Source organism: Plectropomus leopardus, chromosome 2 (assembly GCF_008729295.1).
Source record: "Plectropomus leopardus isolate mb chromosome 2, YSFRI_Pleo_2.0, whole genome shotgun sequence".
Lineage (NCBI taxonomy): Eukaryota > Metazoa > Chordata > Actinopteri > Perciformes > Serranidae > Plectropomus > Plectropomus leopardus.
The window spans coordinates 15,725,819-15,741,562 of record NC_056464.1 but is presented as its reverse complement, the minus strand read 5'-3'; the positions used below and the strand labels follow the sequence as shown (position 1 = coordinate 15,741,562).

The following is a 15,744-nucleotide window of genomic DNA, read 5'->3' as shown; positions in this document are numbered from 1 at the left end:
ACTTAGTGCAGATGTATTTGGATCGGTGTTTTAGTGCTGCGTAGGAGGAGATAGACAGTAATTAGTAACGGCATGTCACTGCATCTTGCTGGTTAAGGAGCTGAAATTACCACATTCAACCAGGTGATGTGTTCCTATCAATGCAGATCGGAGCCAGAGGCAATAAAAAAACGTGTCTATCGCAGAGTCATTTGATGTCATTGTGTGAATGCAGATCTTAGGCATTCTCATTGCATTAAAAAGCCAGACGTTAGCAGGTTTTTTTGTGGAGTGGGAATGAGGCTTTACAGTGCAGTGGATGTCGAATGGCACACCTCCAGTTTGGAGAACCAGGCTGGAGTCCTGATATGGAAACAATGTAATGCTGTGGAGGGGACAAAACAGATTTTATTCACTTAAAAGAAGGACAAATTTAAAAAAAATCTTGAACAGATTAAGTCCATGCTATATTGAGAGTATCTTCACCGCTTTTTTCCACCAGATAGTCAATTCCAACTGAGGAGCCATTAACAGCCTTAGTCTCCCATCTCTGCTCTGGTCATGGCCACCAGACTCCATTAACAAAACCAGTAATTTTGGTTCCCTGAACACAAGAGGTACTGGTCTACGGCTGCCTTAATCAGTTAGTCAGTTTACGTTAGTGTGTGACTTTGGTAAATTCAAACTTACCCTTTTGAATGCCAAAGTCACGCAATAACACAGAAAATAACTGTTAGAGGCAGCTGTAAACCAGCAGCTCCTGTGTTGAGTTATGTTAAATCACCATTTTTCTCAGTGGAGTCCGGCTTTAAAGAGAGCGATATAACAGCTTCAGTTCTCTATCTGAAATTGCTGTCTGATAGAAAGATACAGCAGTGAAAATACGCCCAATATAGCGTACATCCTATTGATTGTTTTAGGTAGATCTTTTTAGATGGCTAAAATACATTGTATTACTGACTCCTCCACAACCGTATTTTGCTAAGCTTCTGTGTTGGTACTCCCACCTGCTGCTCCAAATTGGGGCCACGCAAACCACCATTTACTATATATAATAAATACATTGACAATGGGAGAGAACTTCATTCAACCCCATTTAAAAAATCTGGACTATCCCTTTAAGGAGTCCACTTTACAAGATAGTTTATTATACTTTGTGACTTATGTGTTTAATAGCCTCGACTCACTTCATAAACCACTGCTAGAATGGGGAACTGGCAACCTCAGGGTGCTTTCAAGGCCCTTACAACAGTGTTGGATATTGCCAATCAGCACATTCTGACAATAACCCATTCAGCTGATGGCCCTCAGCCAGAAATTCATATTTCAGCAAACTATTGAGAGCATGTTCATGAAGGTTGTCCAAGTAGGAGTAAATACTTTTTCAGTACAGTACAATCACCAATTATTGTTAGTTTTACTATGTAGTCTGAGTATTTCTGAGGATCAGGATAAGTCATCACTTCCCCGAGTGGTTGTTATGAGTGCACTGTAGTGTTATATAAAGCTTGCAGGTTCTTCACTTGCTTTCAAAGTGACTGAAACTCCCCTGCAGTGTTGACAGAACTTCTTCTTTGGGGAAATTTGGGAAATTTTCCAGTCTTTGTATTTCTGCCTATGGCATGCTCGCACTTTTAACTGATGGATAAGGTGTGTGTATTTGTGTGTGTGTGAGGCAGAGAGAGAGAGAGAGAAGGAGAGAGTGAGAAACATAGATCTTCTTCTGTGTGTATGGGTGTGTCTTTTTATGTCAAAGTGGTTTTAAGGAAAACTTTGTGCACGCTGTATGTTGTGTGGTGCAGCTGAGAGCTCTCGCTACTTTGTGCTGACAGATCACCCTGGCATGCTTCACAAATGCCGTTTAATTAAGTGTATGTGTGTGTGCGCGAGGAAGGCGATACTCCCTGTCAACCTGCACACTGCTAGAAATTGGAGCTATTTGTCCGCCGCTCGTTGCTTTTTCCGGCTCACTTCTTATGGATGAAGAGGTTTTTTTTGGTGCTTTTTTTCCCGTGAAGCGCTTGATGAGAACAGTGAGCCAAAATTGCTCTGCCAAGAAGACACAGAGAGCAAGAGAGAAGGCGTCGGAGAGAAATAACTGGATATGCTTTATCGGAAAGTTCTGGTTTGTGTTTATGTGCATGTGTCAAACAAACAGACGCAGTCTGACACGAAGACAGAGAGAGTGACAGGAAAAGATTGTGGCTTGTGTTTCTAAGTTGTGTCTCTGAGTGACTGTTCTCTCTGCCTCTGTTTACACATGACTGAGCATGCCTATTTTTGTGTGGATCAATCTTGTCTAAACTTTCTGACATGAATACATTGCAAGAGGTTCTTCCAAGGTGAAGCCAGGTTTAGCTCCTTTGCATTGAGCTCACCTCTCCCCTGTGTGGGAACACAGGTGGAGTTTTGTAGTGACTGATGCTCAACAGTTATGCAGTGACAGGGAAAACAGGAACTCTTCCTGCTGCTGCACAGAAATGCATGCACAGACAGCTAATGCCTTCATCAAAGCCTGTGTTTCTGCAGCACAGACTTGAGGCGCAGACCAAGCTCACCTCATTGCTTCCTATTGTGTGTGAGAAGGGAGAAAGACGTGCCTGAGGTGATATGATGTGCTTTTTTTTTAAGCAAAAGCTGGGTTATATTGCATTTTACCGCCCTCCCACCTTTCTTATCTCTCCTCCCTTTCTTCCCCTGTCTACTCCTCTTTCTCTTTCCCTCTCCTGAATTTCTCATTTTGATTGTACCTGCTCTCCTTCCTAACTCAGTCTGGGAGGGCATATAGCCAGGGCCAGAGACAAATTACAGAAACACCTCAGTGGTTTTTCTTTGCTCTGTGAATGTTTTTAACGTGCGAGGAGAAACGAGGCAGTGGGTCGCGAGCGGAACAGAAAGACAGAGAGAAACTGAGCTTATTCGATTTCATTTCCAGACAGAAAACAGTTGGAGGAAAGATAAATGGAGAGAGGCAGCAGAATGAAAGGAGTGGGTTATGCAAATGAGCAGATGGAGGGGCGAATCGGGTTTATGGGGACAAATTTGAGGCTGTGAAAGTGAAAAATGTGCAACAGAAAATATGGGAGATTGCAACACAGTTCAGGGTTGTTGCCAGAAATTCGTTCGGGTGGGGGTTGGGGTTCTCAGCATGGACATCATGGTGTGCACCAAGCCTAAACGATAATCACACACTCACGTATACCCCAGAACTGGAAGGTTCTCGCCCCACCCACGCTGCAGCTTGACTGGTTGACTTTGTACCTCGTGGGCAATGGGCAATCGAAGAGTTAAGCCAACAGGGCTCTAAGGGGACTGGTGGAGGTGGAGGAGATGAATAGATGAGAGGGGGAAGGACCGTGAGAGGAATAGTGAGTAGGGGACTTAGAAGAGAGTGGAGAGTTGTAATCAAATAAAGGATACCTGTAGATAGCCTAGAAAGATGAGGTTGTTAAGGAGAAGAGCAGTTTCTTTATGCAGCAGGGGTAGTGAAATGGTCTGTTTTTGTCGTTCGAGCCAAGCGTGATTCATTGATCACACAAAATGATTGAATCAGTGTTGAGATAAAAGGAAGAATAACCAGGAGCTTTTATGTCCCCAGAGGCTGTGTGTGTGCATGTTTCCTGTTCGACAATTCACAGGCAGACAGGAGGAGCTTCAGTTCTCAGCAAGATGAACACCTTATGAAAAGAAACACGGTTTCAAAAGCACCACGACAAAATGATTGATAGCACAAATGTGAAGAATGCTGTATTATTCTGGTGTCCCGGATCTTGGCTAAGTGATGGAGGAAGCCTAGAGGCTGGTGGAGCTAGTGATGGTCCCTGTACGTCAGCTAATGTTTGTAGCTGACAGCTGCTGAATCTACACCAGTGCTCACGCTGAAAAATGAAAATGTTCTATGTGTGAAATATGGATTTAATTCTGTCATGAAGGGTCTTTCAGGACTCCAGAGACACTTCTAATGGAGTATTTTTATAAAAATTAAAATGTATTAGATGAGAAGCTTTATGAAAAAGAAAATGTCAATAAAATGCGCTCAGTGTAGCAAGAAGGATTTTGTATTTGCATGAGGATGAAAGGTTCTTGGACTGTGTGAAAAATCAATGTCCTATACTGGCAGACATAAAAAGCAATAACTCCTTTCTCTCTCCTCAGAGTCATCAAATGCATCTTTGTTGACCAATGCAGAGAAGATTGCCACTATAACCACCACTCACACACCTCAGCAACAGGCTGCACCTGAGGCCAGGTAAGGGGCATACTGGAAAAAATGAGTGTTTTGTACAGAACAAGTTAAGTCTTTTAAAGGTCTGCTGTGATTCAGTGGCATCTAGCATTGAGATTGCAGAAATAAAACGTCTCTCATGTGTCAAGCATGTAGGAGAACTTGTCTTGATTAGAAAATGTAATGACAGCAAAAAAACGGCATGGGAATAGCATAAGGTGGGCATGTCTGTTAATAATGGGAAAGAACCCATTTTTATTCGGATACCTTGAGGTCAGAGAGCAAGGGGCCTCTGTGAAGTGGGGTTTTTTTTACATCGCCAAAATGTATCATCACTGTAGCTTTAAAACTCGCTACAGCCTCTTTAAGATGGTAATGATGGCCAATGATTAACACAATTAAAAAGAATTACGTTATTAATTAGGAACCTTAATGGCATTACGATTTATGCTTTAAAGCTAACAGCCCTGATATAAAGATATGTTTAATGATAAACAAACCAGTAACATTGAGTGAAACATCAAAGTTTATAGTCATCTTTAAGATATGGATTTTTATTGAAATTTCCAGGGCACCATTTCCTTTCAAGCGCAATTCCTCCCTAAACATTCAAACACTGCCGGCGGCCCAGCATCAGGCAGACAATGGCATGCTGCTACTGTACGAGCAAAACCTGGAGGATATTTACTGATATTATCTCATTTCAATCACTGCCCCCTGAATTGAATCAAATTTCATATCATTTCATCACAGACTTTGTGATATCAGCGAGTACTGTTTTGTCCAAAGAACTGATATATCCTATCACGATAAAACTCGTGATTTACACCCTTAGGTGATATGGGATCCAGACCACCTCCGAATATGGTCTTAGCGATCGGACCTCAAGATTCCTCGCAGATGCTTTGGTTGCATTCCCACTTGTACTTTAGAGCTGTTCGCTTGTGATCCGATCACCTAAGTCGCGTGGTACCACCAGATGTAAACAAGATAACTGACTGCTGTCTTTCTGCCTCAGGAACAACACCAAACCAAAACAGGAATCATTTGAATTTAAAGCACCACAAGGCCCTCCTCCTCAACCCCCGACACAAGTTTCATCTCAGGTAAGAAAGGACGCTCCAGTCATCCATTCACCTGTCACTTCATTCATACATCTGTCCATTTCATGTCTCCTTCAAACACCCCAGCAACTTCCCACCTGCATCCACATTAGTCTTTTCATACATCCATCAGCTGGTTATAGCCCCCGTTGCTCCTCTGTCCCTTCATGCATCAACCACTCCACCCACCCACCTTCCCAAGGACAAGCAAAGTGCATTTTTATTTATTTATTATACCTTTTTTGTCTACCTGCTGGGGTTATCAGAGTCCCTGCATTAAGGGAAGCCTGTTTGCTTTCAAAGTAACCCCTCAGTCCACTGTGTTCACTGCTGAATTAATCTGGCAGTGTGGTGATGGCTCATACAGATAGCATTGATCTCTCAGCAGAGGAGATTAGGAGGGCGTGAAGACGGGAGCTGCTGTGGCTGTCTGCCTGTCCTTGTGGTGCCCGGTCCCTCTCTCCTTCTCTCTGTCTCTCTCTATCTGTGCCCTCTCTCTTTGTCCACCCAGAGCCCGAGGCATCAATAATTCAGCATCCTTACACCTGAGCATATGCATGTACACACACACACACACACACACACACACACACACGCACGCACACACACACACACACACACACACGAACACACACAGTCTGGCGCACCTTTTAAAAAGGTGTGACTTTCCTGAAGGTGGCATTTGTCCCATGCTCCCGAAATAGGAGCCCACTTCAAAGGACACACACACACTTCAAATCTGAATCACAAACCTTGATGCAAATGTGTCTTTCGTCCTCCCTCACCTTGTGTGTGCGTGCGTGTGTGTGTGTGTGTGTGTGTGTGTATGTGTGTGTGTGTGTGTGTGTGTGTGTGTGTGTGGGGTCTGTCTCCATCAGGATGCTGAGTTCTACTCAGTTGACCTGGAGCGAGACAACAAAGGCTTTGGCTTCAGTCTGCGGGGAGGCAGAGAATACAACATGGACCTGTACGTGCTGAGGCTAGCTGAGGACGGAGCAGCTGTCCGCAACGGAAAGATGAGGGTACGGACTCAGTGCACTGACAATATTCACTCACCAAAAACGTCAACAATGTTTCCAAATACAAGGCCCCGTTTAGACACAAAGAATCTGCTACAGATATTGTTTGTCATTTTTGTTTTGTTTTTTTTTCTCAGGAACTTACAGAATCAGTAGAGGGTTTTTTTGTTAATAGGACAGTTTGGATTTGTGGAAGTGGGGTTGTGCTAAGAACTTCTCAGTGGTCACTGTATTACCTATGACAGTCAGCATGCCTCCAGTTTGGAGAAGCAGACAGGTGTACCAACACAGAAGTGTTACACTGCTGTGGACACGGGCAGCAGCAAAACATATTTAAGCCACCTAAAAAAAAGTCCCAATTAATGTCAGTTTGAGTGTACGCTATATTTAGCATATTTTAATTGCTTGGGGCACCCAGTCGGTCACCTGGTAGAGCAGGTGTCCCATGTACAAATGCTGTGTCCTCGCCACAGCGGCCGCGGGACAGATTCCAACCCTGTTCCTTTGCTGCATGTCATTCTCTCTCTCTCCCCCTTTAACACTATAATCTGTCCTATCAAATGAAGGCAAAAAGCTTCAAAAAATAACTTTAAGCAAAAGAAAGGAATATTTTTACTGGTTTACCTGCCCGTCAGTTTACCTACTAACTAAACTGAAAAGAAGACTTCTCAAGCTCTCTCAAAAGCCAGACTCCATTGACAAAAAACGTAATTTTACCTCACTCAACACAGGTGTTCCTGGTCTCCCACTGCCTCAATCAGTTTGTTTGTGATATTGTATGATTTTGGTGTTTTAAAGGGTTATTTAAGACTCCAGTGGCTTGAAGACAGATATAACAGTTACAGATCCCTGTTGGAAATATCTATCTGAGAGCAAGTTAAAGTGGTGACAATATTCTTAGTGTAGCGTACACTTGAACTGATATTGACTTTTTTTTAGGTGGCTAAAATTCATCTACCTGCAAAATTGTCTTAAACAGTATATTTTTGGCTTTCGTGTCTGTACCGCTGCCCACTTCTGCAAACTGGGGCTGCACTGACTGACATATATTGTATGTAATACACTATGGTATAAATACTATAGTTAGATACCTCATACAACCCCACATCAAAAAATCAAAGCTATTTCCTGAAAGGGATGCATTCAGTTTAGTTGTCCCAGGAAGTTTCACTCAGCCTGTGTACACAGCTGTATAAAGTCTTTGTGCCTCTGGAGGAGTTTTCTAAGGTCTGAGAAAATATGCTCTGATAATGTCATCAGGGTTATCTCGACTCTGCTTTGGAGACTACAAATTATAGTAGAAAGCCTGCTTTACAAACTAGGGCTGTGGGGTTTGAAAGTGTAATCAAAGAAGCTATTGAGTTGCATCATGGGAATTGTGGGATCCAGCATTTTTGGAGCTGGAGCATGTAAAAGCCAGGATATCTCAGCCTTCCATACATATTTTTTTCTATTTGAATATGTCACTCACAAGTCTCCCAACTTTGTGGAAGTTTAATGCTAATGTGCTGCTTTAATATTGTATTGAATGATAAATCATTTAACTTTTTCTATGTAATGTTGTGTCCCTTGAAAATGAGACTTAAGTCTCAATGGGACATACTTTATTAAATAAAGGTTATATGCAACTGCGATAGCAATAGTCATTCTGTAACTGGAATATTTCCAAATTAATTACAGCAACATTAGACTGCATTCTTCCATCCGCCCAAAAGAACCCCTGGGGTCCTTTGTGCATTCAGACTATTTTGGCTTAGGAACATACCTTGGGGATTTCCCGATTGCTTGCTCGTCATCACTGTAAATGTTATTAAACAGTAAGAAGGAGACAGTGAGGAATAATAGGACACCCGTATTTTAGTATATATGAGCTGTGTGAGAGACTTTTTAAATTTGTCTCCTAGATGTCAACTTTTCACCAGCTAAGAAAAACTGCCTTGTTTCCAGCTTTGTAACAGTGCATTTTTCAGAAAATCCAGCAGGTTTAAAATAGTTCATTTGTTTAAGAAGGAGAATTTTCTCAAACTATAGAGGAACACTTAATGAAGTTTGGACAGGGCTGCAGACTTCCACACTATTTTCTCCAAAGCAATCAGGTTTCACTGCTGTTATGTACTGATTCTGATATGATAATTCACCGCTTCCAGGTGCAGTCTAAGCCGGTTGACTGTGTTGATTAACAAGGGGGCTGATGATACTGCCTCATAGACTTAACAGCCATCAGAATAATATTATCTATCAATATAATTGCTTGTGCATAATGCACCCCCCAATTACTGCAAGCTATGCTTCACTGAATATAAACAGTTGCCTCCAGGCTCGGGCACGTAAGAGCTTCATTGTGTGAGTGTAATATCAAAACACGAGGCAAACATTGCATAGTCATGGAGCATATCTGCGCACAGAAGATGTACATTTTAATTAATTTAACAGCCAATAAAGTGGCGTTCGTACATGATACAATAGCTGTCATGAAACTGTAATATTTAACCTTTAATTTGATTAATTGCACAAGTCAGCAACACTTTCCCTGAGCTGAGATTGAATATACAATGTGGGGTTAATTGAATCTGTCCTGTGTGTTTGCACGTGTGACACATGCAGAGAGCCTGTTGGCTGATATGCATGTGAGCTATAGAGAGTTTTTGATATATGTTACTATGCTACAGTTGGGAAATGTGTGGGTGTGCATGTATTAGCACATTCCTACATGCATAAATGAATATATACATCTGTGTTTGTATGCCTTATTAGCAGAGATATTAATAGCAGCAGCTCTGTGAGGCAGAGAGAGGTGTCAGTGAGAGATCCATATTCTGCCAGAGAGGAATTCCCTCAGCGCAGACAGCACTGTCAGATAACTTGAGGCGTGGAGGCAAAGAATCGTGAAGCAAAAAGTGTTTCTTCTAGCTCCTGTTTCCCTCCTCTCTCTCGTTTTTCTCTCTCAGCGTCACAGTTGCAGCTTTTAGATGCAATTTGCCCTCTCTGGAAACTGTTGATTTAGAAAAAAAAGTGCAATTTACCATTCAGAGGATTCTATATGTAACTTCTCCTCAATCTGTCCTCCCTTTCCCTTCCTTTCTGCTGTCATTGTGTCCCTTTGAACCTCCGTGCCTCTCATCTTTCCTCTTGTGTACTTTCTCCCCCACTGTCACTTGTTTCCTGCATTCTGTGTTGCTCTGCCGTCTCCTCTCCTTCTTCTGGCTTTTGCTGTCTCTCCCTTTTCCCCTCTGATTTACCTCTGCTCCCCCTCTATCTTCACCTGTCACTCTGTCCCCTCTCTCTGCCTCCCACCTTCCTCCCCTTTCTTCCTCTCCCTGTCACTCTTCTTCTTCCGTAGGTCGGCGATGAAATCCTGGAGATCAATGGCGAGAGTACCAAGGGCATGAAGCACGCGCGAGCCATCGAGCTCATCAAGAGTGGAGGACGGCGCGTCCATCTGGTGCTCAAGAGGGGTGATGGCTCTGTGCCTGAATATGGTGGGTCAATCTACGAAAACATTCCCTTCTCCCCCATCTTCACGCCCTGAGCCAGGGGACACCCAGTGGACGGTGGTGGGTCGAAGGGGAAAGAACTATATAACCCTCCCAGAGCCCTTCACCCATCCCTGGGGCAAACCCACCAGGGAGGGGAAAGGGGTTGGTTGCTTGGGTCTCTTTCTGGTGGAGGTCACTACTGGGCTCCTTTGGGTGCTGTCGCCTCCCTCCTGCTGTCACCTGCTCTCAGTTTCCATGTCATCCCGCTGTCACTTTTCACCTTCTGGCCACTGAGCAAAAGCACTCTGCTGGGACTTTACAGAAAGGCGGTGGGTCTGATTTCAGTGCTACGTGAGAACAGAAACTGTTTACAGGGTTTGAACGATCAGAGTAGTGAAAAATCAGTGTTTCTTGTGAGTAGGAAGTGATAATGAGGACTCCAAATCCTCATTAATTTAGCACAGAGAGGAAAAGAAAACTTGATCCAGTGCATCCCATGATAAAATGGGACATCTCGCAGCTTTGGTTAGGATGTGACACAAACATATTTATGATATTTATTGAAGGTGAATGTAAGCTACTGAACTCTTAATGGTTTTAAGTGAGAACTGTATTGAGAAGAAAAGGCAGCCTGATGCTTTTTTTGCCATTTCAAAGAGGAAAAATCTCACTTTACTGTGCTTGACATTACTCACTAATCCATGGATTTTATTTGCACCCACTGTTCATGTCATTGAAAAGCTGTGACGATAGGAACTCCACCCATCCCCATTTAAAAAAAGAAAAAGAGTCGCTCCAATTATATAGACGTTTTGTACAGTGATGAAAAGAATAGAGGCATTTTTACAAGTATTTTTGTTCCGTGTACAGAGCCATGATCGAAGCCACATATTAATGGATAAAAGTCTATTGCTGCATGAAAACTTGTCAAAAGTGTAAATTGGATTTTTTTCCTTCTATTGTCTATTTTCCATAATATTTATGGAACTTTCTTTTTTAAACGTATTGACCAGTTTTGATTGATAGTCACGAGTCATCATTAATGTTTTCTTTTTTTTTTTTTTTGCTTATTTTTTTGTTTGTTTTTTTGAGTGGAGATACATTTGCCTGTCTTGAAAAGTTCGTCAATGTAATTTTATTTGCGCTAAGAATGTGCTGTCTTAACCTGCACCGATATGACATCATGTGAACTTGTATATTTTGGATCATTGTTTGTACTTTTTAGTTGGCACCACCTTTGACAGTCTTGCCAGTATTTCTTTTTGATTTCTGTCAGCAATGTAAAACTGCTTCATACGCTGTTGTCGTGGGTGTGCGAGTCTCACTGTCTTTATTTTTGGGGGTTTTGGGTTTCTGCTGCTTCTGTGTCCACATGCTAAGGTGTGTGTGGGTTTAGTGTGTCTGAGTGTGCGTTTGGTTCCAGGACTTTTCTCTGTAACTGATGGGTTCCACTGAAGGGTTTGGGCAATTTCCTGGACTGTCTCTTTATTCTGAATGACTCATTGATAAAATAAACACTTTTTTTTTCATTGAAAAATCAACACAATAATTCTCCTTTTCTTCCTTCAAGTTGGTTCCGAGCGATCTAAACCCTGTGCTCTTCTCTTTTCTTTTTGTATCTTCCCGTATTGCACTGGGCTCTTGTCTTCCTTCAGGGATGGTCGCTCCCATTCTCACTGCATGTATGAGAAATGACAAGATGGGGGAGGCCTCTGTCCTCCAAAATCAGACCACGGTTTGTAACTGTCCTCCCCTGTCGTCTGGCTCTCCCTCCCATTTCCTGTCTTTCTCTCTGTCTCTCTCTTTCTCCATCCTGAACTTTGTGTGGTGTGGCCTCAACTCACCCCATGCCCATGCTCTACTCCATACATACAAATCCATCCAACCAAAATACATTGCCAGTGCCGCCGCTGCCGTAGCCGCTGTTATGGATACTTCATGTATATGTATGCACCAGTTGCATTTAACCTTTGGGCAACACGTCCAAAGGTGAAATGCAGGCCGTTATGTTGCTCTTATTAAATAGTTTACATAATGCACTACTTAAGACCTACTGGAGACATATTTACATTTATATTTACTGGGTAGAATGATTTTAAGACTTAATCCTAAAACAAAGCATTGTAGTGGCTGCATGTATATTTAGTGAGACCCACTGGATGAATTCCCTTAAATGGACCATTAACCCCTAAATCAAAAGTACATATTTTTCCTCTCACCTGTAATGCTGTTTATAAATCTAGATTGTTTTGGTGCGAGTTGCCAGGTTTGGATGTATCGGCAGTAGAGATGCCTGCCCTCTCTCAGATATAATGGAACTAGATGGCACTCCACTGGTGCTAAAAAACACTTTTGAAAAACTCAACAGCAATATCTCATGACCGGGTCACTCAAGATAAGCCACAGACCTTGTTGTGAGCATCTTCGTGTAGGAACTTTTTTCTTTCTACCAAACTACACCCACCAACCAGGTCACTACACAGAAGGGAGTGTGCAGGAATAAAGAAAAGTACAGTAGTCTAACAGGGAGGACATAAAAGCATTTATTACTGTTTCCAACTGTTGGAGGGATAATAGTGGGCATATTTTTGCAATGTTTCTTAGGCGAAAATAGCAGGACTAAATAACTGTCTTGACATGTTTATTGAATTTCAATTGCCAATTAAAAGTGACTCCTAGGCTTTTTGCAAACATTTTTTTTATTAGTGGTCAGTGGTCCAAGATGTTGGACGATATTGTGAGAGACCTGGTCTGGGGTGAAAACTAGAAATGTGATTTAATTGAAACAGATTTTGAGAAATCCAGTTAGTGGTGTTGGCGAGACACCTCTGCAGAACAGATAAATGTGAGAGGTTGTGGGGCTTAAGAGACTTAAGAGGTAAAGTTATGTATAATCTGCATAGAGATGATAAAACACACAGTCGAACTGACAAATAAAGTGCCCTAAGGGTAGCATAAGTAATGAAAATAAAACAGGACTAAGGATTGACTCTTGTGGCACGCCACGGTTAAGGGTTGCGCAGATTGAAACTTTGTCTTCAGCGGACACCATAACTTCCGATTGGGATAAGAGGAAAACCACTGCCACTCCAGATATCTCGAGAAGGCAGACATTTGTACGGCCAATATCTCAAACACTCAGCTCACAGCTCAAACCAAAACAATCTAGATCGATAAATAGCATTACAGGTAAGAGGAAGACAATGTCTTTTTTTGTTGTTGGGTGTACTGAACCTTTAAGGTAAAACAGGCAAAGTTAATGTGAGACTGTGCAGATCATTTTATTCTTCTTGTCATAGGAAACTGTGGACACTGTTACGGCAACAAAGCAATAGTTTTAGGAACTCATCTTGAGCATTTTATTTGCTTTAAAAGTGTCTAAAGCATCATGACAGCGCATGAAAAAGCATGGCTAATCAGTACAATCAAGCAGCATCATCAACATGCAGCATATTGACACTGACTGTAGCCAGCCTCCAGTCCGGCCACCGACCAACGAAGTCCCATTCTTCAGAGAGGTGACCCAGGTAGACCTGGGAACAGGTTTGTTGTGGGTAACAAGTCTCTTCAAGACCTGGCTGCCTATGTGTCACTGGCTTTTATTCTCATGTGTAAGCTACACTAATTTTTTTACCATTGGCTGTGCCATCTAACAACAAGCCATCTTTGCTGGCATTAACATCAGAATGGCTTCCATTGGAAATGTCTGAGTGATTCAGCATGGTTCACGTGAAAGCAGATAGGAGATTTTAGTCGAGATGCATGTTTGATCCCCCCTGCCCTCGTCTGTATTTCACACTGTGTTACAGACGGCAGCCCCAACGACAGCAGCGCAGCCAACCCAGCCTCAGGGTTACAAAACGCTGCGGAAGTGAGCATCCTGCCCCCAACCAATGCGCCATCGGAGTCAAGCTACCCACCAGAAACCCAACAACCATCCCGGAGCAAGAAGGAGCCGACCCACCACTCTAGCGGCACCGGCAAGCACCACCATTCCAACCACCGCCACCGCTCCCCAAACAAGAGAACCAGCACGGGAAAAAGCAAGGGGAAAAAGTCCACAGGGAAGGGCGTGTACAAGCTATTCAAAAAGAAGGGTGATAAGGGAAGTGACGGCCACCGGCACCATTCCAGCGGGCACCACCATAGTCGCCACCGTTCACCTGACAGGGGACATGGCCGGTCACGCAGTGCAGAAAACACTCTGGATAGCCGCCACAGGGGACACCGCCATGGCCGTTCCCCTGAGAGGCGCCATGGTCACCACTCTTCCTCTCATCACCGCCACCGTTCTCCCTACCGCTCTCCTTACCGCTCTCCCTACCGCCACCACTCGCCTCACCGCCACAGGTCCCCCCACCGCTCGCGGCACCACTCCCCCACCAGACGCCGAGCCCACTCCTCAGACCCCTACCGCCGGAACGCCTCCCCAGAGAGACAGAGTCACAACAACGAGAAGCCCACCGTGGACGAGGCAGTATTGAAGGAGCCACCCAAGACCCCTGAACTCAGCTTCCCTCTCGAAGACAGCATCCTCCGTGCACCCACGACCCTTGACAGGAGCTCCCTGAGCAGGGACGCCACACTACCGCCGCTGCGCAGGGAGGAGCGCCTGTACGGGGAGGACAGTCTGCTGGCGAGAGCCTCCTCCATGGAGAGAGCCTACAGGGGGGACAGCCTGCTGAGGGACGTGGCATCTCGTGGCCAGAGAGATGCCTTCAGAGACACCACCTTGCCCAGAGTGCGCACCCCTGAGTCAGATTCAGCCTACAAGAGGTACAGCTCGCTGCTAAGGGGGCGCTCACCTGAGAGAACGGAGAGGAATGGGCGCTACGCCAGCCGAGGTAGTTCTCCAGAGCCGCAGTACCGAGCCCGCAGCCTGGGACGAGACATCTCCCCGTTCAGGAGCTCCAGAAGGGACGACTCGGAGGATGAAGAGGATGATGACCATTTCGTAGCGGCTAAGTTGAGGGAGTACTACAGCAAGACCAACACCAGTCGCACCCTCCCTGAGCCCAGGAAGACCTACAAGGACAACCCCAAAGACCTGAGCATCTGAATGGATGGCTGTCAGCCAATCACAGCCACTACCCACAAACACCTCAAAGTACTCACTCACATTACCACTCGGTTCAACAGAAATGCACCCAGTTGTGAACACACATACACAGATACACACACCAGACAACGCACACACACACACACACACACACACACACATGCACGCACACATTATGTAACTATGTTGAGTTACTAACAAGACAGTGATTCCAAAATGACTTTTGAAAGCTGTTTCTTTTTTTTTTCTTTCTTTCTTTCTTCCTTTTTTTAATTGTATGTATTTTTTTTCTTGTTTTTGGTTAAGCATTCTACATTTACAGTAACTCAGACTTTTCCAGAAAATGTAAAACCATAAAAAACAATGATGTGCCTAACAGTTCCATTAACGAGCAACATTTTGTTTTTGATTTGATAAGTGACGGGCGTTTTGTGCCGCACTGTCAGATGATGAAATGTATGTACTTTTCCACGAGGATCCCATGGAAGTACCACGCACCTGGATTACTGTAACCGGTGCTCACAATGATGCTGTGCATGTCTTTACCGGTTTTAATGTCTTCTCTCTCTCGCTCTCTCTAACTCTCTCTCTTTCTTTCTCTTCCGCCTTCATTCTCTCTCTCTGTATCTCTCTCTCTCCCCAGTGCCACTGTTTTTTAGACATTTGACCAGACTATAGCACAAGCCTGCATTTGTTTGTATATTTTTGACAGTTTGCAGTATGTGTACATTCAGAGGTGACCATTTTAAATGAATGAAGGGAAAATTAAAAGTTAAACTATGATGATGATGATGATGTTAAAATAAAATAATATATTCAACGAATAAACAAGTGTGTGGTTGCTTTGGCTCGGTGTTTTTGGTTATCACAGCCATAGGAATGA

At 43.7% G+C, this 15,744-nt stretch overlaps 1 protein-coding gene across 10 annotated transcripts in view; it reads left to right on the top strand.

Moving 5' to 3' along the window:
- magi1b (membrane associated guanylate kinase, WW and PDZ domain containing 1b) overlaps window positions 1-15,673 on the top strand; it is a 170,020-nt gene extending 154,347 nt beyond the window's left edge. For 9 of the 10 annotated variants that reach the window (XM_042502584.1, XM_042502614.1, XM_042502608.1 and 6 more), the window contains 5 exons: window positions 4,135-4,228; window positions 5,223-5,310; window positions 6,186-6,329; window positions 9,667-9,805; window positions 13,612-15,673. In XM_042502584.1, coding sequence (XP_042358518.1) covers window positions 4,135-4,228; window positions 5,223-5,310; window positions 6,186-6,329; window positions 9,667-9,805; window positions 13,612-14,861 — 1,715 coding nt within the window. In that variant the 3' untranslated portion in view covers window positions 14,862-15,673. Of the gene's footprint in view, window positions 1-4,134; window positions 4,229-5,222; window positions 5,311-6,185; window positions 6,330-9,666; window positions 10,132-13,611 lie in introns of those variants that run through there. The other variant, XM_042502620.1, reaches the window with a different exon arrangement.
- Window positions 15,674-15,744: the final 71 nt, after the last annotated feature.